Source organism: Neofelis nebulosa, chromosome 5 (assembly GCF_028018385.1).
Source record: "Neofelis nebulosa isolate mNeoNeb1 chromosome 5, mNeoNeb1.pri, whole genome shotgun sequence".
In the NCBI taxonomy this organism is placed as follows: Eukaryota; Metazoa; Chordata; class Mammalia; order Carnivora; family Felidae; genus Neofelis; species Neofelis nebulosa.
This window is the reverse complement of record NC_080786.1, coordinates 15,509,518-15,536,245: the sequence shown is the minus strand read 5'-3', so window position 1 is coordinate 15,536,245 and position 26,728 is coordinate 15,509,518. Positions and strand designations below refer to the sequence as shown.

Genomic DNA, 26,728 nt, shown 5'->3' with positions numbered 1-26,728 from the left:
GCAAGCAGGAACCTTCTTCAGCACAGGAAATGTTCTACATAGTGATGAGGGTGGTGGTCACATGGGTGAATGTGTCGGTAAAAGTTCATGGAGCTGGCCAGGTACCTCACTGTAGGCATTGTGCACTTTGTACCCTAATGAAAAACATTTTATATGAGCAACTGATAATTATTCCATCTATGTACTTTGGACACTATTAGTACAAATCATTTTTGTGTTTTCTAGTCTCCATGTTGCCAACAAATGTTGTACTGTAGAAAAAACTAAGGTTCCACCCTTTTTTATTCTTGAAAATTTACTTTCTTTACTTCAGTGACAACTGATAAAACTAATAACCCATTTGTAAAGGGACAAGATCATAGGATTGTAACATATCGTAATGCAGGACGATCAGATAGTCACATGCTTACTAATGCTCTCGTCAGTGCCATTAGGATGCCACAGAGGTAGCCCTGATCACTAGGCGTTTCTCAGAGCAAAGCTAGTAGCTTGCTCCAGCTAAGCTTAATACGTCTTGTAATGCTGAAAATGATTTTCTGGTATTGCCTTCCAAACGACTTCAGATGGGATTGTTTTTCATGTGATTGAGCATAGCAGTAATTTGGCTGCCTGAAGTGCTCATCCTAATTATAGAAGGCTTATTTAAGTCAACTTAATTATTTAGTAAACACCTTGGACTCCTCTTTCCCAGACGGGAAGTGTTTACAGCTGTACAGTGATATATGTGAATTGTGACCCAGAGAGATCAAGAGAGCCATTTTACAATGACAAAGGCAAGTTCTTTTCCTTGATGCAAACCTTGAAGAGAGGAGTACTTGAGATTTCCAGCGCCTTTCACATAAGCAGTGTCCTTTAGCTTAAGAGCTGCAAATCCTCAGAGGGATGGGCCCATGGATGAAGGCAAGGGCTGAAATTCGGTTGAATCCCTTTTGTGTGTTTGAATCCCAGATACGTTTATTTTTATTCCAGAAACTTCTCGGAACTTCTTGTAGTGCAGTGTTTCGACCTACATATTCTTTCAGTATATCGTTTTTGCCCCTCCCTGTGTGTCATGATCTGAGCAGGTTTTGTAAAATAGAGATGAAAACCATCGAATCCCATATACCAATGGTCTATCCAGCTTATCAGCACCAGGCTGGGCAGCATGGAGGACACAGAAATGATGTGGCCTGCAATTTGGGTAATTAGGCTAATATACACGAACAAAACGGTGAAGGAATAAACACTGAAGTGTAAAATGAGGTGGGGAGTTCTAAGCTTCCAAAAAGAAGTATGCTTCAAGAAGACCAGCATGATTTTCAGAAGCTCTGGAGCAGAAACACTGGAGCCAAGTCTTGAAGGATAGATTTGGGTGGATGCAAGGAAGTGAAGCAGACATTCCAGGTGAGTAGAACTTGGGGGCAAAGGCTGGGCACTGCATACCAGTAGCAAGGTGAATAAAGGGATGGAACATAAGTCCACATTATAGAGACGTGGGGATCTAGGCTGAAGAGAGGAAGGCAAGTGCCGCTCATTAATTCAGTGGGGATTTTCTACCAACTATTGTGTGCCACACACACAGATCCAAACAATGGAAACAACCAATGGTGGCCAAAAATTCTACCCTGGAGCTTACTGCCTAATTGGGGAGGAATATGTCTGTGAAACAACCACCTGGATATATGGGAAATTGCAACTGTGCTGAATGCATTAAAGGACAGATCTATGCTTCTAGGAGAACAGACAGATTTAACTTAGACGGGAAAGGTTTTCTGGAAAAAATGACACTTCTGCTGAGAGCTGAAAGCATCAGTGAGAATGAGTAAAGGATGGAAAAGGAAGGTTTTTTTTTTTTTTTTTTTAATTTATTTTTGGGACAGAGAGAGACAGAGCATGAACGGGGGAGGGGCAGAGAGAGAGGGAGACACAGAATCGGAAGCAGGCTCCAGGCTCTGAGCCATCAGCCCAGAGCCCGACGCGGGGCTCGAACTCACGGAGCGCGAGATCGTGACCTGGCTGAAGTCGGACGCTTAACTGACTGCGCCACCCAAGCGCCCCAAAGGAAGGTCTTTAAAGGCAGAAAAACAAGCATTTGCAAAGACTTAGGAGGAAGCTGCATGGTAGACAGGCCTCAGTGCCTGTGGCTGGTGTAATTTCGACCATGAATGGCAAGAGAGTAGGAGATCAAGGTGGAGAGGTGGGCAGGGCTTGGACCAAACAGGACTGTCAATGTGGTGGGTAGGATTTGGCAGTTTATACTAAGAGCCCCTGAACAGTTTTCAGGGTGTAGGGTGTGTGTGTGTGTGTGTGTGCGCGCGTGTGTGTGTGTGTGACATGATCAGATTCTGTTTTGAAAGGATCATTCTGGATGCAATGTGCACAGCAGTCTGCATGAGGCTGGTGATGCCAGGGTGGGTGCAGACCCAGAGGAAGGTTCCTGCAAATAATGCCAGCCTAGAAGCTGGGAGCCAGAGTTTACATAGTGGGGCAGGAAACTGGAGGCTATAAAGGTTTTTGAGTATGCCTTAAAAAAAAAAAAAAGCTATTGTTTAGAAACTCTTAGTCCTGCAAGATGGGTTAGAGAACAGGGAGACCATCAGAGAAGCAAGCTGTGACACTAACACCAGGGAGAAGTGTTAAGAGCTTGGACTAGGTGTTAGCCAAGAGGAAGATCAAAAACCCTCACTAATAACACTGGTAGTGCCTACAGCCATTTACTGAGGACTTAAACATTCTAGACACATTGGATGTTCTATCTGGTTCTTACATCTACCTCTACGGTGGGCATTATCCCCATTCCACAGTTGGGGACACTGAGAAGGAATGTGCTCAAGGATCATAGCTAGCAAGCGACAGAAGCAGGGCTAGAACCCAGGGCTGTAACGTCAAGGGGTGAGCAAAACCACATATGTGAAGAAGATCCCGGGTGTTGATGACTCATAGGGCAAAAGAAATAACATGGAGCAGCTGAACATGACTGCAAGGTTTAAAGACTGAGCAAAAGGAAAACATGCTTCCAGCGATGGCAGTGCAGCTGGAGGGAGGAAGAAGAAGAGTCCGATTCTGGACACACGAGACAGGCAAGAAAATGCTCACCCCGTAGGTGGAATACGGATGCTACCACAGAATGTTCGAAGCAGCAGCCCCTACGACTGGCAGAGGCTCTGAGGTGGCCAGCAGTCCTGGGCCACGTGGGCCCTTTTTTGCCTCTTGAGCATTCAGCTTAGAGGGGCACTGCCATCTCTGGCTTGTATGTCCTATTGGGAAGAATCCTTCTGAAAGGACGGAAAAGGGCTCTCCTGCCCTGAACACACATCGACAGTTCTAAGGAGCAAATGTACACATTTTGGAACTAGAGCCAAGTAAACATTAAAGAGAACAAACTGTGTCCCTGTTACCACCCCTCCTCCCCCCGCCAAACTCACTGATTTTGAGCAAGGGCTGAGCAATTTTGGCTCATCATTGTTCAAGTGAGAATATAGTACTTTTGGGGCAGAACCTAAATGAGAAGCAAAAAAAAAAATGTAATCTTCATTAAATTCCCCAAACTATATCTTCTCTTCCATATCATAAAATAAGGGGATCTTCGCTGCAGAACAACTACACAAATTATTTGGAATCTAATGCACTGAGGTAGGACTCCGAAGGAAATGAAACAACATAAATGCAATGAGGTGCCAGAAATGAGAACATTTTTAAGGCACTAAACCACACGTCACTCACCAGCCCTCTCTGATCTTTCTCCCTTCAGATTTCCCTGTCCTCTTTGACTGAATTGTAACATGTTAAGACGGAACATACTGTCTTCTTTTTCATCTTTTCTAACCTACAGCTCCTGTCTTTTTTGTTAGGCTCTTACAGGCCACTCTGTTAACAGACACGTCCAGTATCTGTGCTCACTATTCTCTTACACTTCAGCACTCTCTCGCGGATGCACCTGTATCTTCTCACGGGTGGTCACTTTGCCACCCTCGCCCCTACTTCCCCCAGAAGCGGCCTTGCTGTTTACGTTTCCAACAAAGACTGTGTTTCTGACAAAGAATTCCAAAACTAAAAAAAAAAGGCTGGAAAATCACCATCCCATGCTATTTACAACCAGGAGCTCGTCCTCCCAGGACCTGAAGGTGGGACTGAGGGAGAAGATGAACGGGGCCCGGCCCTGCTGGGCGGGAGAACCCTGCCGTAGACGCTTCTCCACTTGGTCCAAACAGGTCGGTGTTGGGCGCTGCTGATTTATGATGCCTCCATGGGGCCCTGACAGGGGCTACGCAAAAATAAGGTAATTATTATGTGCATAAGAAGCCATTAATTAAAGCATGAAGAGAGGGGCAACCTGCTAATTGGAAAAGAGCCGGAAACCTGGAGTTAGGAGTTAAAGAGGCTGCCAGCTACTGAATAAGGTAAGCTTGACCTTGCTGATCTGAGGTGAAGTACAGATTCGGAACCAAAGAAATGTGTTCTCCTCTCCTTGCAGTTTATTTATTTAAGAAAAAGAGCTTCTTTTTTTTTTTTTTTTTTTTTTTTTTTTTTGTAGAATCCCCCAGTCTGGATTTTGCTGATTATCCCCATGGTGTCTTTTAACATGTTCTCTTGTCCCATGTATTTGCTACCCGTTTGTAGTATCTGGATGTAGAGCAGGGATTGGCAAACTTCTTTGGCAAAGATCAGGTAGGAAATATTTACAGATTTACAGGTCTTGCAGTCTCTGTCACAGCTACTGTGCCTACAAGGTGAATGCAACCATAGACAATATGTAAGTGAATGCATTGGTTGTGTTCCAATAAAAGTTTATGTCCAAAAACAGGCAATACACCAGATTGGCCTGAGGACCACGGTTTGCCCACTTCCAATATACCGGCTTCCTCAGATGCAGATCCAGGTTTTTAGCAAATACACAGCCATCGGGAGGCGTATGCCTGGTGGCCCCTCTTTCTGTGACATTAGCAACCACTGGTCATCATGTCTAGGTCCATTATTTCATTACAGGCTGCAAAATGACAATATTTTTTATTCCTTTAGTGGTTATTAGCTGGAGTACTAGTATAATGAGAAACTTCCCCCTGATCAATTTAATTACCCTGGGAAAGAATTCATAAGGGAACCGCAGAATAAATGAATAAATGTTTGATTCTTTCCTTTTGCAAATAATTTTCAAAACAATGAGTTGGTTACTTAGCATCCTCCAAAGGTAACCAATGAGGGATTTCTTATTTTACTATCATGAACTCTTAGATTGAAACTTTACTTAAGGCTTTCCATCCATTGCAGTGATTATCCTTACTGATGCTCTAATTATCCACTAGACAGCCAGCGGGAGCCTCTTTAAGTTGGCTCCTGAGTCCTTTTGACACATCCCCAGTAATCCTTGATGGCATCCTCACTATGCATTCTATTATGTCAAGACATTCCATTCTAATCTCATTCAGCTCCTGTTCTAGCCCTGCAATCACTCTATCTCCTAGGAGCCATGGGTGCTCAGGGAGCTCTCCGCTGCTTGCTTAGTTTCTAGACAATTTAGTGGAAATATGTATATATTTATTTATTTATTAATTTTTTTAAATGTTTATTTATTATTGACAGAGAGAGACAACATGCGCAAAGGAGGGGCAGAGAGAGGAGGAGACCCAGGATCCGAAGCAGGCTCCAGGCTCTGAGCTGTCAGCACAGAGCCTGACGATGTGGGGCTCGAACCCACAAACCACAAGACCCTGACCTGAGCCGGAGTCAGATGCTTGACCGACTGAGCCACCCAGGTGCCCCGAAATATGGATATTTTTAAAAGAAAAGATTTATCATGAATTCATACTTATTCATATTGGTATTTCCAATTCTATATTATTAACTGGATAATATATAAATATTATCTATATATTATATTGATAATATGTAGATATTATCAATATAAATGTATATTGAATTAATATATTCTATCTTGTTTCTATTTCTCCTTTCTCCCATGCTGAAAATCCTAGTTTCCCCAAACTCTATACAATCACATGCTGTATTCTCCTACAATTTTAGCCAAGATTGAGAAGACCGGACTGAAGATCCGCTGAAGTAAGTCATAAATAAAGAGCTTAGTTTCTTAGAAAAGGGCTTTTCCCACTTCTTCACTCTTCTATATATCCTGGTGGGTCTTAGGCCATTAATCAGAAGGCAGGCACAATCATCCCATAACTGTTCCTCAAACTGGAGACGTAGAGGCCCTGGATTTCAGGACAGATTTCAGAGGGGAAAGTGGAAATCAAATGCATTTTATATGCTATCACTGCTTGCTTCTTCCATGGCCCCGATGTAGGTGACTCTGTTAGTAGTCAAAGGCCAATTGGCCACTCTACCGAGATCACATAGGGGATGAAAAATCCATGTCCGAACAAAAATTGTCACTAACAAAAGATTATACCAGAAAGGGTGAAAAACAGAGGTCACAAAGTTTTCTCATTTGTGTTTAGAGGAGGGCAGGAGGGCTTCTTTTTATATCCATATAAAAATATAAATATTAAATATATCAGCATATATCATATATTATATATATCAATAAATAGACTATATTATACACAACATACTTATCAATATAGAATATACTCTCTATTCAACGATCATACATTAAGCCCCATCATGTGCCAGGCACTGTGCAAGACCACGGGCAATCAAAGATGGATACGACACACTCACTGCCTTTGGGAGAGACAGAAATGTAAGCCAGATAAAAAGCTCTTTAAACACAACAATGTGAGTAAACTAAAAAAGCACAGAGAAAAGGGAGATTGATTCTGTACAGGGAAAAGTGAGGGAGATTTTTATGGAGGAGCTGTCCTCTCAGTTCAGTGGTGGAGAATAGGAGGTGTATTAATATTCCAGGCAGATTTGTTTAGTGCACAGGAGAGGAGGCCTGCCTCCATGATCAGGAGCGCATACGCCGTGATGGAATGGACCACCACAAGCTTGTAGTGTCAGAGGGGACTATGGCATTCCTCACCGGAGAAATGTGCCTCTAAACAAAGTTGAGAAAAGGGATAAGTCTTTGAGTTCCGTCCCCCCCTTCCCCCCTGCCCCTGCCACCCTGGGCTCCCTGAATGCCCTTGACCACCCCCATTAATCCCTTTTTATTCCCCAGACCAAGGGCAGAAGGTTAAGTGCTCTGAGAGAAGCCTCCACTGTACAGAGGAAGGCCTACAAGGTGGTGGGGTCGGTTTAACAAAAGAGCATCTTTTTTCTGTCTGGACAGAAAAGAAAGCCAGCAAGAAAGGGATGCAAACCAAAAATCTAAGTGACGGAAGAGAGAATACTCTGCTTTAAGGAAGGACATGCACTGGTGGAAAATCTCAACAATGGGGGGGGGTGGGGGAGGGGAGGGAACCTTCCTGCAAGCTGTGATGCAGGCACTTTGATCTCTTAAAGCTGGGATTTCTGTTAAACTAAATTTGTATACAAAGTGGATTATTCTGCATATCATTTTAATAAGAATATGAAAACCTAGCAACATGTAATGTTTTCATGGGAGACTTGAGGCTCTGTCTTCCTAAAATACATTTATTGGTATTCGTGATGCAATATGTAAATATCATAAAAATAAATATCCACAGTCTCATCCACTTCTGTTTGATCTACTTGAGCTTTGTTTCTTGGCCTCATTTGCCAACACAGCCCATGAAAGAAATTGCGCTCTTGATCTCTGATGAGGTAGGGTTTATGTTCTGTTTACCTGCTGCCGTGTCTGTTTTTCCATCTCCTGTTTGTGTGTCGGCGGACGCCGCTGATGTAAAACGTAACAGAGCAAACACATACTGTTTGCATTTCGTATCAAAGGGCCCATCATACTGCCTGAATAAGGAGTACATTTATGCTTAAGATTGGATCCATTAAAGGAAAAAGAAACTCTAAAGAAAAAGAGCATTGGCGGCATGATGGTTTCAAAGTTTAAGTGTAGGTAAAACTTTACAAATGTACGTATAAAATTGGAACGGGCCCAAACCGCTAGGGCCTGGGGTCTTTCGGGGACAGGAAAAGGGAAGCTTGTGACCAGCTCCAAGGGCTATATCGAAATGGCTACCGACCAGGACAGAGGGATTTCCTCTTCTCCAGTCGTGCTAATCAGAGATAGACAATTTTCTTTCCATCCGGTTGATTTAACCTTTTTGTGATTTAATATTCGTGGGTATAATTAGAAACATTTACTAACACCCAAGGTCTAGGAGATTGTAGAATGTCGAAGATGGGAAAAACTTAGAAATATAGTTGGCTCTTCAACAACATGGGTTTGAACTACATGGGTCCAAATATGTGGATTTCTCACAGTGCAGTGCTGTAAATGTATTTTCTCCTCCTTATGATTTTATTTCTAGCTTACTTTATTGTAAGAATACAGTATATAATATATAACTTACAAAATGTGTTTTAATCCACTATTTATGCTATCGGCAAGTCTTTCAACAGTGGGCTATTAGTAATGAAGGTTTGGGGAAGTCACAAGTTATATGTGGGTTTTCAACTGTGCAGGAGCAGGTGGTCAGTGTCCCTCCTCCCCATGGTGGTCGGGGGTCACCAGTGGTTCTTTCCACCCTCCTAGGTGATAAAAATCACAGCTTCACCCAGTTAAATGACTTGTTTGGGTGGTACAGCTCAATTAAGGGGCTTCCTAGAGAATGTTCTAATAAAATATTACATTCTCTTAAAGAACAGAATTCTTTTTAAAAAGGCTAAAGTATATTTTTAATTGAAGATGTTTAATAACATTTATTCTTTGGAAAACATGTAATCATACTGAAGCAATTTTCTATTCGTCTTCTGAGATGATGGCCACAGAAATAAGGGTGAGAAAATTAGAGGCAAAGATAACCTTGATTTAGTATCATAAGCAGTGCTGTGGTCTGAATGTTCGTGTCCCCTCAAATTTGTATGTTGAAACCTAACCCCCAAAGTGATGGTATTGACTCATTGTGAGGTAATTCGGTCACGAAGACAGAGCCCTCATGGAAGTGCTTTTATAAAAAAGTGCCCTTATAAAGAGGCCCCAGAGAGTTTCCTTGCCTCAATTGCCACGTGAGGATAGGAGAAGTCAAAAGTCTGCAACTGGGAAGAGGGCTTGTTCCAAACATGACCGTGCTGGCACCTTGATATTGGACAGTCAGTTTCCAGAACTGAGAGCAGTCTCTGCTGTTTATAAGCTCCCCGGTTTATGGTGTCTTTTTTATACAGCTTGGAAGGACCAAAACAAATAACGCTAAGTATCCTTTAATAGAAGATAGACTTTAAAAAGTACAAAGCAGAGAAGGTATAAAAATTTAACTCTTCTGATGTGTTTTTGTTAGCCAAAGAAGAATTCCTATATGTAGAATACGGTACCTTTTTAATTTCAGATTTCAAATTGCAAGGGTTACTCTGCTGGCTGAAGAGGGATTTCTTGAATCTCTCTATAACCCTTCTTTTCAAATTGTGGTGCAAAGCTGGAGGAAGCTGCATAAAATGAGAAAACAATTACTGTAAGCAAATTGGTAACACTGTACAGACGACTCCTGGAAGCATTTACTGAGGGTCAGTGTAACAATACGAATTCAACAGGACTAAATAAGAATATAAATTTTACTCCAAATATCATGACTAGGTGTGATAATTTTTCACTCCACAATCCAGAAGGAATATATTACTCCTCTCTCTTTCAAAAGGCTGCTTCCATTTATACTACTGTTCCTTCATTTTATCGGTATTATTTTTCATATAAAAACTAAATTGCACATATAAATTGAATTTTTGCAAAGAACAGACTTCACGAGGAAGGATGCATTCTATCACATGTTTACGTGCTATGTCATGCCCAGAATTGTGCTAAACACCCTGACCAAGGTCCTAAAGGATCTGACGCTTTGTGTTTTATGTTTTCTTTGTGTTTTGTTTTTGTTTTTGTTTGTTTGTTTAGAGAGAGAGTGAGCACGAGCTGGGGAGAGGGGCAGAGGGAGAGAAAAAGAGAATCCTAAGCAGAACTCCACGCTCAACCCTCAGCACGGAGCCCATCGCAGGGCTTGATCCCATGACCCTGGGATCCTGACCTGAGCTGACATAAAGAGTCGGATGCTCAACCGACTGAGCCACACAGGCGCTCCTGAAGGATCTGACACTTTGGAACAGGAAGCACATATCTGCACTACGAAGTCAGATGCCTGTCTGTGAGCGCTCCTGACGTTCACATAGAGATCAGACTGTAGGGACCAATCTTGTCAAGAAGAAAAGGATGAATTAGTATACATTAGGGCTGTGCCAGGATGAGTTGGATTTAATGACTTAGTAGCAAGTCACTTTGAAATCTCTGAAAATATGGCAATTGGATGAAATTAGAGATTTCAAAACATTGATTTTGTAGAGATCTGCAGGTTGAATTTACACAAGGAAACCAAAGATCCTGAGAAGCACAGAGGGTTGAAGTAAAGTTTGGAAGAAGGATAATAGAGCAAAGAAATAGGGTCAGAATGATAAGTAGTCTCAGAGTGGAAATAACATTTGGTTTGTTTAAAATATGGAGAGGATTTGGAAGGAGAGGAAAAAGGATCATTAAGAAAAGAGATGGCTAAGTGGGAAGGAAGATGTAGTAGTAGGCGCTCTCAAGATTGAAAACAAAATAAAACAAATCCAGCCGACAAAAATACAAGAATAGAATTAAAGGTTCAGACCAAAAGGAGACAAATGTGGTAGTGGCAGTTATTTGCCCCCCATTCCATTTTTCTATACTCTCTTACTGTTTAGGTTTGGTGCCATGTGACCCCTTTGGCCACTAAAAATGATATGTGTCACTCCGAGGATGTGGCAATTCAAAGACGGCATCCTTCTCCTCCATCCCTGTCTGCCCTGGGCAAGGAGCTTGGCGCCCATCCGTTCCAGATGGCACAGCCACAAGACGGAGGAGGGCCACCTGACCCGCCCAAATTTAGCTCAGTGAGAAATAAACCACTGCTGTGCCAAGCAAAGAGATTTCGGGTGTATCTGTTAGTGTAGTGTAATTTACCACATCCTGGCTACAAGGAATGTCCATTCGTTCAAGTTACATGAAGCAGGGGAATGTATAAAAGGTAATAGAGCAATGAATGGGGTCAATGGGGGCTCACAACGGCTTCTCATACCCAGAGAAAAACTGTTCATCAGCCCAGACACAACAGAATGTGGGACCCATTATGAAGCGCTGTAATGCCATAAACAGAAAAACAATGTAATTGAAAAATGTTTTAATAGTACCATCTGTAATTCTAGTCAACCCTTGGATTTTACTTGAGTCAAAGCAGGCTTAGTTACAGAGGAACCAAGATTCTGCTGGAGGATCTGCAGTCCTTTAGTATACTCTGGAAGGTTCTGTAAGTTGACAGCATTGAATCTGTAATGAGCTCTTTTTATTTCAGAACTAGAGCATTCTTGTGCCTTGCTCCAGATGTAATTGAATCACTCTCCTTATCCCCAGCAAATGGTCATAATTATTGTCCTTGTACATGGAATGAAAAGGGAAATAAATGTGGACAGAGAGAGAGGGAGAGAAAGAGAGGGAGAGGGTGAGGGAGAGGGAGGGAGGGAGGGAGAGGGAGAGAGAGAGAGATTTCTTGGCATTAATAAGCAAATGGTTGGAAGACAGATGAGAAGGAAAATGAGTATAAGTGATACATGTGTGCATGACAGATTAGCAAAAGTAATGAATTTAACTTAAGAGTGGGACCAGACAAAGAAGGGAAGGGTCCTGTGCACACTTTTCTAGCAAGGGGATTGGGTAGAGAGGAGTGGATGGGAGAAGTGCCTGGAGATACCTTTTTGGTTTTGAGAATTCCCTACCCTTACCCACGGGAAGTTGCCACTTCCTTAAATCAAACACCAGAGGGCAGTGTTGGCCCAGGACCGTCTAGTTGTTGCCTTGCACGATTCCGATTGCCAAAGAGCGGCAGCAAGCCTTTTGTGATCCACCTAACTGCACAGCGGACTTTTGAAGGTGTGAAGTACCAGTGGGTCCACAGGTTCCTTTGAAAGAGACTAACCCCAGCACTGGCAGCTGTCACTACCGGATTGCTAATTCAAATAGTCTTAAAATCCTTGCTATTCATTTAACTTGATAAGCCTCTAATTAACTCAGAATTGCTTTTATTGCTCCTGATTGCTTGAATTAATTCTCATAAAAGCTTTCTTGAATAAGTTAACAGTCGACTTAAGATTCATACACGAGACAGTATTAGAAAGCTATTTTACTTATTGGAATAATTATCACGATAGCCAGCACCCCATCTTTAAAATTTTCATGGAAGAATTTAAAATTTTGTGCAGACTGATACATAGTTCAATTGCTGAAGAAGTAAGTATACTATACTATATACAAGAACTATAATACTAAGAATAGAATATTAACACCTATGATTCCTATGTGTCAGTTACTATGATTACTCTTTTGTGTGCATTATGTCCCTTTTCTCCCCACAATAAACTTGTAAGGCAGCTACTGTGTTACAAGTAAGGAAATCAGAGCTTCAAGACATTATGTAACATGCATAACGACTGAGTTGGTGCCTCTTTTAACACAACCCTTATCCCAGAGCACACACACCACCACTGGTATTTCTACAGTGTAACACTTTACAAACACTCCACATACATTATTTCCTTCATTGCAATAGTCCCAGAAGCTACCCGAATCTTACTGATGGAGAAACTGATTCTAGAAAAGATGAGTCTCTCAACACCACACATCTAAAAGCTTATTTTTCGTTTTTACCATCCCAAAGTAACAACAGAAAAGATGAAATCTGATCTCTATGTTCTATACCAGAGTCTTGAACTTGCATGATGTAGGGATACTTCTTAAAGATACATTCTCTAGTGTCTCTAAGAATACCTAGTGCACACCAGCAATAATGGAGAGTGTCCCATTTGAAGTGACTTAAATAATATCTTTTCTGTAAAAACAAATTATTTTGATATATTACCACCTAAAAGGAGATTTCCCTAAATGCTAACAAAAATTCAAAGATCATTATCAAAATAAAGGCACAAAATGTAAGCTTTCTCTTAGAATCTGCAAACCCTGAAAACACGAGTCCACTTGGATGCATGGCTTTACCCTAAATCCGGTGTAATCTATCCCCCTTGCCATTAGGAACCAGGAGACCCAGATAAGAGACAGTAAGGAGGGTTCCAATTCCATCTATGACTATGGCTGAAAAGAGCAGTTTGTTTCACTGATGACAGCCAGAGTATAACTTCATCCGAGGGACAGCTGTTCCCAGCCACAGTTTTTGTTCTATCAGCAACAATTGTGGTTGTTAAGATGGCAGTCTGAAGCTGGTCCACCTAACTGCCCGTCTGTGCTCTAGGAGACAGATGTTTGGTTTTTAAAAGTTGCTATGTGCTGATTTTCAAAGCATTTCTTTAACCAAGTCATCGGATTCTGAGTACAGAATTAAATCCAAAGCATAAGTTGGCTGCGTAGGTCTCAGCTAAGCAACAACACACAAAGACTCGTATTAAAAGGTAACGTATGTACCTTGGTCACCGTATGTGCCCGGAGATGGGTTTTGGTTTCCAGCAATGGAAATGAGCCACTGATTTTATTCTCAGCTGGCTGTCTTAAGATTACCATCTCAGTTTTGATAAAAGCAGATGTCAAATCAGTGAAGGCAGCGTAAGGATTTTAACATCCTGCCTTTTACAATAGTTGCTTTTAGATGATTTCCAAGATCTGTCTCCATGGAAACTGGATAGGAAAGGCCACCATCAGCCCAGAGTGTCCCCTGTAAGCTTATCTGCCGGTTGTCGGGAAGGGTGAGGTCCTGCAATTCAGGGCAGGTACCACAGGCGTAAGCCCACCAAGGAGTCTGACTAGGAAATAAACATGGGGACAAGAAGAGTTGTTTGTTTGTTTGTGTGCTCGTTTGTTGATTCAGATTTACTTTCAGCAGATTTCCTTTGGAATTAGCAGACAGAGAAGACTGATCTTGGCCTTCCACCTGTAGCAAATAGGAAGGTATCATGTTCAGACTTGTTTTTATCTCCTTCATTTGAAAGGCATTGTCTTGGGCTAGCATGATAATTTAAAGTTCCCCAAAAGGGAAACATTCCTTCCTATTTGCAATGTCATAAACTTTCAAATATTCTGGAAATACATTTTAAAAACCACAATGGTTACATCTGAACTTGTAGCAAGGAATGCCAGCTTGCCAAAAAATTTGAAATCATTTGTTATGCTGAAGTGTGAGAGCATAATAATAAGATATTTATAATCATTTCATTCTTGCTTTAACATTACTTTGAAATCCAACAAAGAAATGGAACACATCCATCAAAAAGTTTTTTTATTATATAAAAATTAGCAAGACAGGCATATGGAAACTATATTTAAATTTCAAAGTATACTTTCTCTCAATTTAGTAGTTAAGCATTGAGGTAACCAATAAGCTATTTAAAGCTATTTCCTTAACGCTAAAGAATGCTTCCCCATATTTCTACATCAGCATTTAAATGGAAATGCATTTTTGAATATAATATCTTTACTCAATAGAGATATGGCAGATTATGTTTTGATTTATTAACCAATTTTCTACCTCCCCCTCATACTTCCTTGTACCCCTTCACCCTCTTTCATTTAATCAGGTAGACAGTTCGGTGGGATTGCCTAAGGGAAAGGTTGACAGCAGAAAATGGAGGAAAAAAGTAATCAATTTCAGACTCTTGAGTCTCAAAAGGCTAGCCCTAAGAGTGATTGGAAGGAATAGCAGATTTGGGGGAAAACGTGACAGGTAAGAGCCAGGCTAGGGAGAAGCCAAAGGGGAAGCAGTGAGAACTCAGAGGTGGGTAGGTGCCACAGAAGGGAGTCCCTTGCCTAGTCCCCCAGCCCAAGTGTGACAGTTGCCTACTTGTTGCCTCTCGGCTCCAAATTCACCCTTTGGTGCCCTGCATGTGACACTGGAATTTCTCCCTTGCCAGGATGTTGGGCTCTGTCTGTAGAGAGAGAGCACTGGAGGGATGCTGGAGGAGAACGGTGCTTGACTTTCTGGTCCCAGTGATGCTCCTGCCTTGCCTCAGTCCTGCAGCACTGAGTGGTCAGCAGCCAAGGGGAAACCAGAGTGGTGCTTACCCCTAGACAGTTTCACTGGCACCAATCCTATAGGCAGCTTCCCAGAATGTTCCATGGAGCAGCACCTACCAGTGGGAAGCCTCCTCTGGTCCCAAAGAGGGTATTTCCCAGCCCAAGCCACATGTGCTGATTTCCAGCAAGTTCCACAGCATGACAGCTCAGCATGGATTACTTGCCCTAACCCCCCAGGGGAAGGCTTCCTGCAAATTTCTCTAGCACAGCATCTCAGTGGATTTCTCTGATCTTTCCGATGAGGTCTGGACCTGAGCCCAGGATGGGAGTGTCCTCTTCTCTTTTCTTCCTTTCTTGGATGCTCTGCCTCAGCCCTATAAATAGTGATTTCCATATCTGCTCTTGCTATGTTCTTTAGATATTCTCTTCTCCTCCTTCTTAAATAATACTGTTACTATTAATAATTTTTTAGTAATTCTTTATATTAAATCTTCCCTGTTGAAATTACTGTGTGGTTTCTGTCTCCTAACTGGACCCTCACTGATAACAGATTAGGCTCCAGCAAGGTCCCAGAAGAAGGACCCATACAGATGGGAATTGGGACTTGGTTTGATTGTGCCCTTGGAACCGAGCCCAGTGCTGAATTTTGCCACAGGACACGGGACGCTCATAGCCCATGACATGCAGTGGCATCACAACTGATCAAGTATCACCATGATAAAGAGCCAACTGAAGGAAGTGCCCTGGAAGCTTGAGTGGCTGCTGCACTATGAAGTAGGAAGACCACAAGGACTGTGTTGTGGGATGGATTCTTCAAAGTGCATCAGAACACTTAGGAAAAAAAATGACAAGCTTGGGTCCTTGAACTCTTGGCTCACATCATAGTCTGAGCCCCAGAGAGATTCCATGATAGCCCTAAAAGAGCCTGTGATTTTCTTGCTACCAAAGCACAGATACGGCTGATTATCAAATACAAATTTAATTGGGCAGGTTGCTAAATTGCAACGTCAGTTGAATGCCTACTTTGCCGAGTTTTTCATGTGAAAGTTAGAAAAAAGAATAGGATTCTAAAGCTTGAAATAGGGACACTTTGTTGGATCCAGATAAAACGGACAGTCCTGTCACTCTGAGTCATTATTGCCAGCGGAAGTAGCTTGTCACTCTGTGTCTGAGGAGACCAGCCTTCTTTTGCTTGAAAACTCTACACTAACCTCATCTGGGATAGATGAGGAGTGAGATCTGAAAAAGGAATGCTTATTCCTCCTAAGACCCACAACGAGGGTCAAGTCCATCACGTGGGTCATATCTCGACATGATGCAGGGGAACTGGTGCACACTATGACCCAGAAGGAAATAGCTTACCTGTCAGAATTGCAAGACTTTGCTACTTTGTACCAGCAGCAATGCAGGGAACATGTGTAGTAGATTCAAAGGGTTTTAGGCCCAGAAGGGTGAAACACGACACTAAATCAGGCTGAATTCGTTCATATGGGTGCTCTTGCTAGAGAGTCCAGATTTAATGTATTAGTTCCTGCAGCTGAAGGTAACTGCTTACTTGGTTGGCATGCTATACAACTCCAACTCAATGGTGACCTTCGTTTAATGGGGGTAAAATGCCAGAGCTACCCTGACATGTGGAGGAGGGAGTCCAAAGGCTTGGGGACCTGCCATTTACCATGTGTGACCTGCACACTCACTCCGCAATTATGTTCAGCAAAAATACTCAGAAGCCACTCTTGTCACTAAGGTATGGAGAAGTACATTAGAGACGGGAGCACCAGCATCCTTAAAAATCTCTACGGCTGCTTTCCTTTGTAGGCCAGGTACAACACTGAAAATATAGGATCCCAACGGGGATGATGTGATCCCAAAGAAGCAGAGGCCAAGGGACGCCATTTACCCACCAGTGACAGTTAGAAGCATTTACCAGAAAGGGTGGGAGGAATGCACTGTTAATTAGAGTGCTTTGACTCCAGTGGTCTTTGGTCGTGGCTCAGAATACTGGAGTATTCTTTAATCCAAATAACAGAAAAGAAACTCCGGGTCTGGTAGACAAAAATCTGACCTGGTTTGCCGTCGCCACAGTGGACAGTCACAGCCTCTCATGCAATTTCTAGACGTAGGTCAATTTAAAGACCCAAAGCCCTTGATTAGGGGGGAATAGCTGGGACTCCTTTAGGAAGGGCCCAGAAACACTGATATAAGTATACACTATACATTTTCCTCCAAGTCTGAGGCCCAAAGAGACCTACAGCCATTTATTATCATAACGCCACCGTCATACACCAATCAGCATGGATTTTTGTTTGTTGGCTTGTTGGCTTGTTTTGTTTGTTTGGTTTTTGGGGAGAGAGTAAGTGTATTAGCCCAGTGTGACTTACAGTGGGCCCATTCGGTCCACCGACCTGGTGGCATTTCTCTTTAGTCCTCGAACATATAATTGGAATCGCTACGATTGGCAAGTGAAAGAGTCATAAGATTGGCTCTCTGGATCTTAGACTGAGTAAATGTTTATATGTTTTGCTCATTGATACGTCACAAATGCATAGAACAGTGGCATCTGATAGTAGGCACCTAATAATTATATGTCAAATGAATGAATGAATGAATGAACAAATGAACTGCATAAGACATGCAATCTTAGACTCCAAAATGCTACTTTCTCATCCATATGCCTACACTTCATCTACAAAAATTTCTTTTCTTATTAACATTAAGACCTTGGTTAACTTTGGTAACTTTGTGTATATACGTATACACACACACAAGAAGAATTGACCAAAAACCAAATCAGAAACTATGAGCCTTATTCCAAAGAAAAAAAAGAAGAGGGTAGAAAGAAGAAGAAGAGAACAGAGAAGGAAAGAAAAGAGAGAGAGAGGGAAAAAAAGAGCAACGGACTAACATACAAAATGGCAGGACACTTGTCTGTTGGTGTCTGGAACCGGTGGCTGTGCGGGTCTGGAGGCGAGGCTGTCTGGCTTGCCCAGTGTCAGTCTCACTCCAGTAGATATGCAGTTACCAGGCACGGACAGGCGGGGTTTGGTGTAAGGGGGTCTAGCCTCCACTGGACCCGCTGCGTCGTGCCCTGAAGCCCCCCGTGTCGGTGTTGGGGAGAAAATGGTGACACCCAATCTCTCCTCCCCACTGGGCATCTCAAACCATGCTGCTCAGGCAGCCCTCACAGAGTAGTGGGGGGCAGTCAGCTTGCCCTGCTCCACAGTCTCCCGCACCCCCTAGGCGCTCAGAAGGGATTCAAAACCCAATGTCTTAAAGGATCTCACACCACGCAGACCTGGTTCTGGGGAAATGCCAATCAGCCCTGCTGATAAAGGGCCTTTGGCTGGCACCTGCAGGGTCTTTTGTTCTTGGGGGGGCAGTATACCCTCTTCTCACAGTACTCAGGGAGGGGACCGTTTTCTCCCACCGCACTCCTGAGATCACTACCTCGACCCAGGGCTGGCTCCCCATCCCCTCCATGCACACACACACTTAGCGGCTTCAGTCCGGAGAAAGTCATGCACTTTTGAAAACTCTGATCTTCAGCTCCTAAGGCTGTTTGCAAAGTAGACACTGGCACTCTCCCTATTTCTCATTCTCCAGTCCGTGGTCCAGAGTGCTTTTTCTCTTGCCCTAACACAAAACTGCAATCCACAGCTTCTCTTTCTCTTCCTTTTGTCTCTCCACAGAAGGGGATCCCTCCCTCTGTGCCCACACTGTTTTGTCTCCCCCAATTTGCATACACTCACCACTGTCCCGCCAATCTGTCTCCCTCCATCTGTCGAGACTTTTTCTGTCACTCCGGAGATAGACTTTCTGGGTATTCCAAGTGTTCTGACCTCAGTACTACTGTGTGTGAGGGATAAGGGAAATCCTGGCCCCCCTGCTTCTCCACCATCTTGACTCCTCTGAGAGGTCCTAGTTTTAACCCAGCATCCTCAGGATTCCTCAGTGGGCACTAGTTTTTCTTTCCTGTAGCGAGGCTGTTCAAAACCCAGCCCTGTCCCCACTTTCACCCCCATAATGAAGGGCCATTTGTGTTGAAATTCATTTTTGGTGGGACACGGACAAAAGAGTAGGTTATGAGTCATGGGGGGAAACTGCCATATTTGCTTTTTATACCCTACAACCTTTCCAGCTCTAGCTGTGCCGCTAAGCCAAAGTGTTCCCAAATATATGCAGTTGGAGATAATAAAAATGAGCATTTGTTCCAATTTAAAATTCCACAAAGTAGTTCTTCAACGACATTACCATCAAACTTGTACTTAAGATGAAAAGGAAATAAAATGCTAGCATACTGACCTGTGTGATGTAGATGATTTTGTGCAGCTGAATTAAGATCTGCTGAATAGGATCACTGATCTGTCGTACTTTCCTCTGGGACACAGCAATCCCTGCAGATGCTGTGGATGATAAATTCTGCAGTTAGTCAAGGTCCTGGTTTTCTCTTTCAAAAATATTTAGTAGAAAATATTTGTAGAACTTGGGGTAAAATTCTGAAAAAATAATTAAGCTAAAATCTTGATCTTACCAATGAGATAATATTCAGAGACCTTGTAACACTTCTATATTTTACAATATGGTATGCACTTCTTCCTTTTACCTATATGACTTCTGAGTAACATAACAATGTTACCTTTTATAACAATTAAAAATACTCCTGGAAATTTTGCCTGCGATTACACCAGGCTGCCACCAGGAGTCAGTGGTGCTTTGGATACTGTGGCCTTTGAAAAGCTGGGCTTCAGATATGTGCAGTTACAGACTATCAGGCTTTTACATTTTAAAGTCATTATGCCCTTAATATCATATTTTAAAACTAATTTTAGTAAAACTACTAACACAAACACCGAACAGGCAATCTTACAGAGGAAAAAAAACCCAGAAACAAGCAAACAAACAAATTTACAATTTGTAATAAGGGTTTAAAGGTTACTGTAACCCTTGATTATTACAAATTATAATGTTCACCTGGATGTTTCTCTAGCTCTAAATAAGACACATTGGTAACTTATCCTGACTTCTCATCATACTGCCACTCCACTTTCACAGTTTGAGGCTAGCTTCATGTCAAACTGCATCTGAGTGGCTTCCCCACCTTCATATATCATAGCCACAAGTAGTCCATTCTTAACTTTAAAACTCTTTAAAGAAATGGCCTTAACCTCTAGATGGGCCAGAAGGCCACCTCTGCCCCCTCTCACCCTCAGGTCCACATTGGAGAAAAAGAAAAACGGAAGAGACACTTCAGATATGTGGATATATATTATCCTCTCCACCTTCCCCAGGTTCCCCCTCCTCTTGCTCTCCCTCCCTCTGACCCACAGCACGATTGCTCCAATAATACTCTTGCCAATTACCCCTTTTAATAGAAAAGCTCCAAAGTCCCTCTTTTCTTCCCTCCATACGACCTTGAGCCTATATGAAATTAAATGTGAATATAATCATTGCTTTAGCAATAGCTAAAATTCTGAAAAATGAGTCTTATATAAATGCTTTCTGAGAAAGCTTGCATATTTTACCATAAAATTGTTTTCAAAACATTTGCAGAGAAAATTTAATGTGGTCGTTAAAAGATTCAACCTATTTTATTATGAGCATGTGAAAATTTATATTTAGACACAAACACAAAAAAGAAAATAAACAGAATATTTAAAGAAATATTACTTTGTTTACAGGCATCTTTACTGAGTTGGCTGAGAAATTCTTATAAAAAATAATCTAATTGTAGTTTATCTGCATTTAATACCTTGACTACGTGTTTGAAATTGAAAGGATCTATCTCCCCTAGGCAGTGTGTCTAACTCCTTTAAATCATCAATTACTTGACTATTAAGATGAGGTTTAATAAATTACCCTTAGGGTAAAAGTGTGAAGACAGGTCAGAAAGGTAGCTCTAAAATAGAACACACAAGGCTGGAGGTATCTGCTCCAGCCTACAGAGATAGCCAAGTTTACATATGTCCTATTATTTTCTACAGCGGTGTTTCCTATAGAAATGATTCTGACAACATAGCTATTTGTTTTTCTAGACCAATACTGAAAACTACAGACCATGTAATGTGGCCAAGAGAAGGCTGTTACGGCAACATTGCCTTCACATTTTCTGAAACTGGAGGGTTTGATTTTTTTGATCAACTATGTGCCGACTACTTTATGTTATTGATCTGTGGATATATTTCACAAGTTAAAATCTCACAGCGTGGCAGAGAGTTCTTAGACTGTGATGACATTTCGAGTGGGATATCACACGGGTTTGACTCTACCTTGCCACAAGAATGTGCTCATCTGTGGCCCTAAATGCAAAAACAGAAATAGTTAGCTAGAATGCCTGTCTTCTGAACTACTCAGTTATGCAATGCAGCTTAACAATTTTTTCTTAAGACCTTTTGACCTCTGCTCCCTCCAACCCAGTAAATCTTTGACTTTTAAAAATAGTTTAGATTTCTTCACCAAAAAAATAAAGAATAACACATGCCCAATGTAAAGCAAGTAAAATGAACATAAAAACAACCTAGGCATTACATAAAAGGCTTGAGGTTCCCTGGAACCACCACCCCTCAGCGCCTCTCCAGAGCTGGATCAGCTGTACCTGATATCAGCTTCCAGTTACTTTTCTATCCAATAACATACATAACTGTGTACTTTCAGAACAGTGTTTTTCAAGGGTGATTGAATCCTGAAAACAGTTTAATGCGTCAAGACCAGCATTTTGATATATGGGATGGAATGAGATGGAATGAAATGGGACAGAAGAGAAAAATTTCAGAGTGCATTGAACATAGTAGGTCCACTCAGTTGTGATAGAAAACGTGTACCGTGTTGAGGTTCGCTTATTCCCAAAAGAGTTTGAAAGCTACTACTGTAGAAAATCTATAGTATTACCTAATGTTTTCTTTCTTTCTTTTAAAATAAATGATGACACCTTATAAGGCTGTGCTACATTTTTTTTCCCCTCATGACTCTGTCATGGAGATTCTTTTTTCTCAACACACACAGTTCTAGCCCATTCTTTATAACCACTATTATATAGTACTACATGTTCAGCATACATCATAGTTACTTAGCCACTTCTGTCTGGAAGGGAACTTAATTTGCTTTCAGTCTCTCATGATCATAAATGATGTTACAGCGAGCAAACGTGTGTGAGTACATTGCGTAGACGTACAAAAGGTCTTTTAGGGTAGATAAGCAGAAGTCAAATAGTTAGGCCCTTGGATATACGTGTTTCTTATTTTAACAAATACATATTTGAGTAGCTGGATCAATTTTCACATTGACCAGAAGAGAATCCATTTTTCTGCACCTTAATCAACACTATATATTATCAAACTTTTCAATTTCTCCAATCTTTGTTTTATTTTGTGGTTATCTAAATGCTGGTGAGACTATTGCACTTCTTTGGTGAATTTCCTGTTTGTGTCCCATGCTTCTTTTCCTTATTGATTTGTAAATGCTCTTTATATGAACTGAATGCTAATCATTTTATTGTACCTTATATGTTAAGAGTATTTTTATCTAACCTGTTACTGCTTTTCAATTTCCCACCCTTATCACCTAGACTAAAGGTAATTTTTAGTCTTAGCTAAATAGGACACTTCCTCTGGTTACCTCAGATCTAAACTTATGTTTATGCTCCTTCCCAGGCCTCAAGGACTATTCCTCTTCTTAAAAGGGTCACTGTTTTTAACATGATGTTCTACCTAGACCTTTGAACACTTAATTGATTAGGTATTTTTGGAAAGCATATACATGTAATAAACTGGAAGCATTAGGTCCTTGTAGTCTCTGCAGTGACTCTATCTGTTGTTGTTGTTTTTAATCTCATGGTACATTATAATGGTCAAATTCCGGGCCCTTTCTTGGTGCTTTGAGACTTGGTTTATGCTATATATCCAGTCTACTGAAACTACAATTCATAGCACAAGCCCTGAAACTGTTCATTACTACAAATTGAACAAAAGATGGATTACATTGTATTCTTCCAAGTTAACCAAGATATGGTAAATCCCCCTATTTGTCTGAACTCTCTCTGCTAAGAGTCAGGAATTTTTTTTTTAAACTTTTTTTTTAATTTAATTTTGAGACAGAGAGAGACAGAGCATGAATGGGGGAGGGTCACAGAGAGAGGGAGACACAGAATCTGAAACAGGCTCCAGGCTCTGAGCTGTCAGCACAGAGCCCGACGTGGGGCTCGAACTCACGGACTGTGAGATCATGACCTGAGCCGAAGTCGGACACTCAACCGACCAAGCCACCCAGGCGCCCCTAAGAGTCAGGAATTTTTAAACAACTGGAGAAGAGAACATTTTGGGCAGGAGTTCCCTGAGGAAGCAAAGAATATTTTTGCTCCACGAATGGGACCAAAACATACATCACCTTCTCCGTGTTTGACCAAATGCTTTGTTGAAAGACAATGCAACCTTTTAAGTTTTAGTATAGCAGACAGATTTACTCTCACGTCTTTCCTTAACTGTTGTAAAATGAGACAAAGTAACTCAACTGTAGTCTAAATCTACAAATGCTCAATAATCTACCCCTATGGCCAGCAGTGCAGAAGGCACCAGAAGTTCCACAAAGGGTATTGCACTCACAAAGGGTTCATGAAAGGTTCACCCAGAGTAACAGGATGGGAGATTGAGAGTTGATGCAAAAGTTTCATTTGAGAAGACCATGGAGAATTAGTAGGCACTCAATAAGGACAGGATATTGATTTGGTGTGCCGGAAGGTATACTTCAGTGGCAGCTTCTGAGTAGAAGAAAGTTTCAGCAAAGGACAGGAGTCAGCTAAGTGAGGGCTGCACCTGGAGAGCAGCAAGGTGTCCAGTTTATCTAGTGTGCAGTATGATAAAAAGCTATAGTACTGAGTACAGCTAAAGAGGTAGCCAGGGACTGCATACGATGGTAAGGAGCCATAAGGGAGACTGTGTTTCAGAAAAGGTGATCTCATGAGAAGAAGCCCAGAGCTGAAGTCGGAAGGCCTGATTTGGAATAGCAATGTGGTGACCATCTGCCCACGGGGAACAGGAGCCAAGGAGGCTGCTGAAGATTGGGTCCCAGTCACTGAATGACATCCCACAGAAAGTGAGACGGAAGTGTGGGAGAAGATGACGACTAGCGGTCTCGGGCATGGAATCCTTCCCAACATAGAACAACGGTTCCACAAGCAGGTAGAAGTGATTAGGAAGAGACTTGACAGTCTGGACCTAGTCGCCCCCCTCCCTCATCCACCCTGCCCCACATCCTCTCGCTTCCCCTGGTGAAATTTCCCACAGGACGGAAGGAAGCTGCATCAAAGTCTCAGCACCTTTCACCCTCTGGGTGATCAGGCTTCGTTCACTCCCTTTCACTTGAACCGTCAGAAACAAGCTGTGTAAAGGCCTGCTTTGAATCCCTTCCCTCTAGAATTCTGGCTTAGGGGAACCTGGGTGGCTCAGTGGGTTAAGCGTCTGACTCTTGATTTCAGCTCAGGTCATGATCTCATGGTTCGTGAGATTGAGCCCCACATTGGGCTTTGTGCTAATGGTGTGGAACCTGCTTTGGTTTCTCTGTCTCCCTCTCTCTCTGCCTCTCTCTCTCTCTCCTTCTCTGTCTCTCTCTTTCTATGACTAAATAAACAAACATTAAAAAAAATAATTCTGGCTTAATCACCTTTACAATAAGCATCTCACATTCCGTTCAGGTAATTTGCGCATGTGTGAGGATTAGAGCTTTCCTCACTTCCAAATTTGCTATCCCTTTAGTTACTTTTTCAAACTATAAGATACAATCTCAGGATTTTTAAACTTGAAGTTCCTAGAAGTGACTATATAATACACAAGGAGAATTCACTGCTACATTATTTCCCACACTTTCTCTTGACTTCATGAGCCTCCTGTCATCAAGCAGCAGAGTGTGAGGCTAGCACTGCCCAAGGTGGGGTGGCCTAGAGCAACCAGGAACAGAGAGAGTACATTTCTGGGCTTTAAAAAGCGAGAGTCTAAGCAGGAGGCAGAGAGATTCAAAAGAATTGTTGCTGAGCAACCTTTCCTTCCCGCTCCTCAAAATAAGTCAAAGCTTCTCGAGGAGAGAGGACAGAAAGACAGAAGAAAAGAAGTCTCAGAAGAGACTCAAATTCCATCTCACTTTAGGCAGTCTGGGTGGTGGCAGGAGGAGGCGAGAGTTGGATGATGGAGCTCTCTTTAAGTTGGGGATTCAAGTGTGGTAAGGCTGGGGGCTCAGTTCCCATGGGGAACTCTGAGAGCCCTAGGCATGAGATGTTCCCTGCACCACAGCAAGGGGCAGGTTGGGGCAGGAGAGATAGCTTCCCGGGGTGTCAGAGGCAAAGAGGTCTTGCTGACTTCCCAAGTCTCTAGGCCCAGAGACGTAGGGAAGAATGGGCTGGCCCTTCCAATCTCACGAGAAGGTAAGCTGACAAAATGAGAGAGTTTGCCCTATAGAGAACTTGCTGCCAATCTAGGGGACGTGGCCACAGAGGGAACTGTGGACTGGGGACTGTAAGTCAGATAGGGCTGTGCCACTACATTCTCTGGATGCCACATGGAAGTATAACCATACCCAACAATCAGCTCAGACACCAGCACAGGCGGTCTCAAAGCCCCAGTATCATGATGCCAAAAATACCATTCAGGGAAAAACAGAGAGAAGAGCAATCCTCAGTTTGTCCGATTTTAAGCTGACAAAGAAATACCAACATATTGAAACTTGCATTTAGGCTAATGTATTATGTCTTCTAATATGTGGAATGGGGCTCAGTATAAAAAATTAAGCTCAGTGTTGGGAAAATATAGAAAGTTAGATTTTTATGGCTCAATCTGTGGCCTAAAAACAGCATATGCATTCGGTCTAGTCCACACAGGCTGACTTTTTTCCATTGTCTTAGCTATTTCTTACACTATGCTACAACGACCACACAAGTCATGCTTGCTCCCTTTATTCGTCCTAGAGGGAACATTTTTTTTAAAGTCAACTCTATTGATGTAACCCGCAATTTTCAAGAAGAAAATATTGTGGTGTAAAAATACAGTCTATTTGGCACTATGGATGCAAAGGCTGATCAATCAAACTAAAAAAACAAAACAACACAACACAGAAAGAAAAGATGGGACCCCAACTCCCATTCAGTTACCTAAACAAGAATTTATCACAGTCATGAAGAACAGGCAAAATGATCATTGCTTGTTCTCTGACATCATGCTAGAGCATTTTCTAATAACTCCACTTGATCCTAATCTAATATTGTTGGGAAATGTCCCAGTATATTTAACTAATAATTCACACCAATAAAGGTACAGGCAGTTTACAGCCTGTAGAGTTCATGATTAACCTGTAGAAATTGATATATTAGTATGACTTTATAGGCTGATCAAGAAGTTAATCACAAAAATATATAGTATTATTTCACCAGTCTTATGCTCAATTTAACAATGTTATTTCAGCTTTTCTTTCTTGACTACTCTATAAATCCCTGTTCTTCAAATGTTCTTGGAACCAGGTCTTTGATTCTCCATCTGGTTCCATCAATAATGGGTTAAATAAAAGTAGGATATTTGCTAAAGAATAACTTCAAGCAGAATTATGCTTTTGCATCCCAATGCAGTAAAAAAACAATAAGTAGTTATATACATTAAAAAAAATAACGAACACCTTGTCTAAAATGTCCCAAATAATCTATGGAACCCATAGTGAGGAATGTCAATTAAGAAT

General features: G+C 41.9%; 1 protein-coding gene and 1 long non-coding RNA gene across 19 annotated transcripts in view; one reads left to right on the top strand and one right to left on the bottom strand.

Moving 5' to 3' along the window:
- Window positions 1–26,728, bottom strand: part of NEK10 (NIMA related kinase 10) — a 224,029-nt gene that overhangs the window by 9,692 nt on the left and 187,609 nt on the right. For 10 of the 18 annotated variants that reach the window (XM_058729688.1, XM_058729685.1, XM_058729694.1 and 7 more), the window contains 3 exons: window positions 21,289–21,318; window positions 19,325–19,425; window positions 9,325–9,435 (listed from right to left, as the gene is read on the bottom strand). In XM_058729688.1, coding sequence (XP_058585671.1) covers window positions 9,325–9,435; window positions 19,325–19,425; window positions 21,289–21,318 — 242 coding nt within the window. Of the gene's footprint in view, window positions 1–4,501; window positions 4,703–9,324; window positions 9,436–19,324; window positions 19,426–21,221; window positions 21,319–26,728 lie in introns of those variants that run through there. The other 8 variants (XM_058729686.1, XM_058729690.1, XR_009261688.1 and 5 more) reach the window with 5 other exon arrangements.
- Window positions 5,522–7,307, top strand: LOC131511723 (uncharacterized). Its single transcript, XR_009261691.1, has 3 exons — window positions 5,522–5,732; window positions 5,952–6,036; window positions 7,208–7,307. It is a non-coding gene; the product is annotated as an uncharacterized LOC131511723 (long non-coding RNA).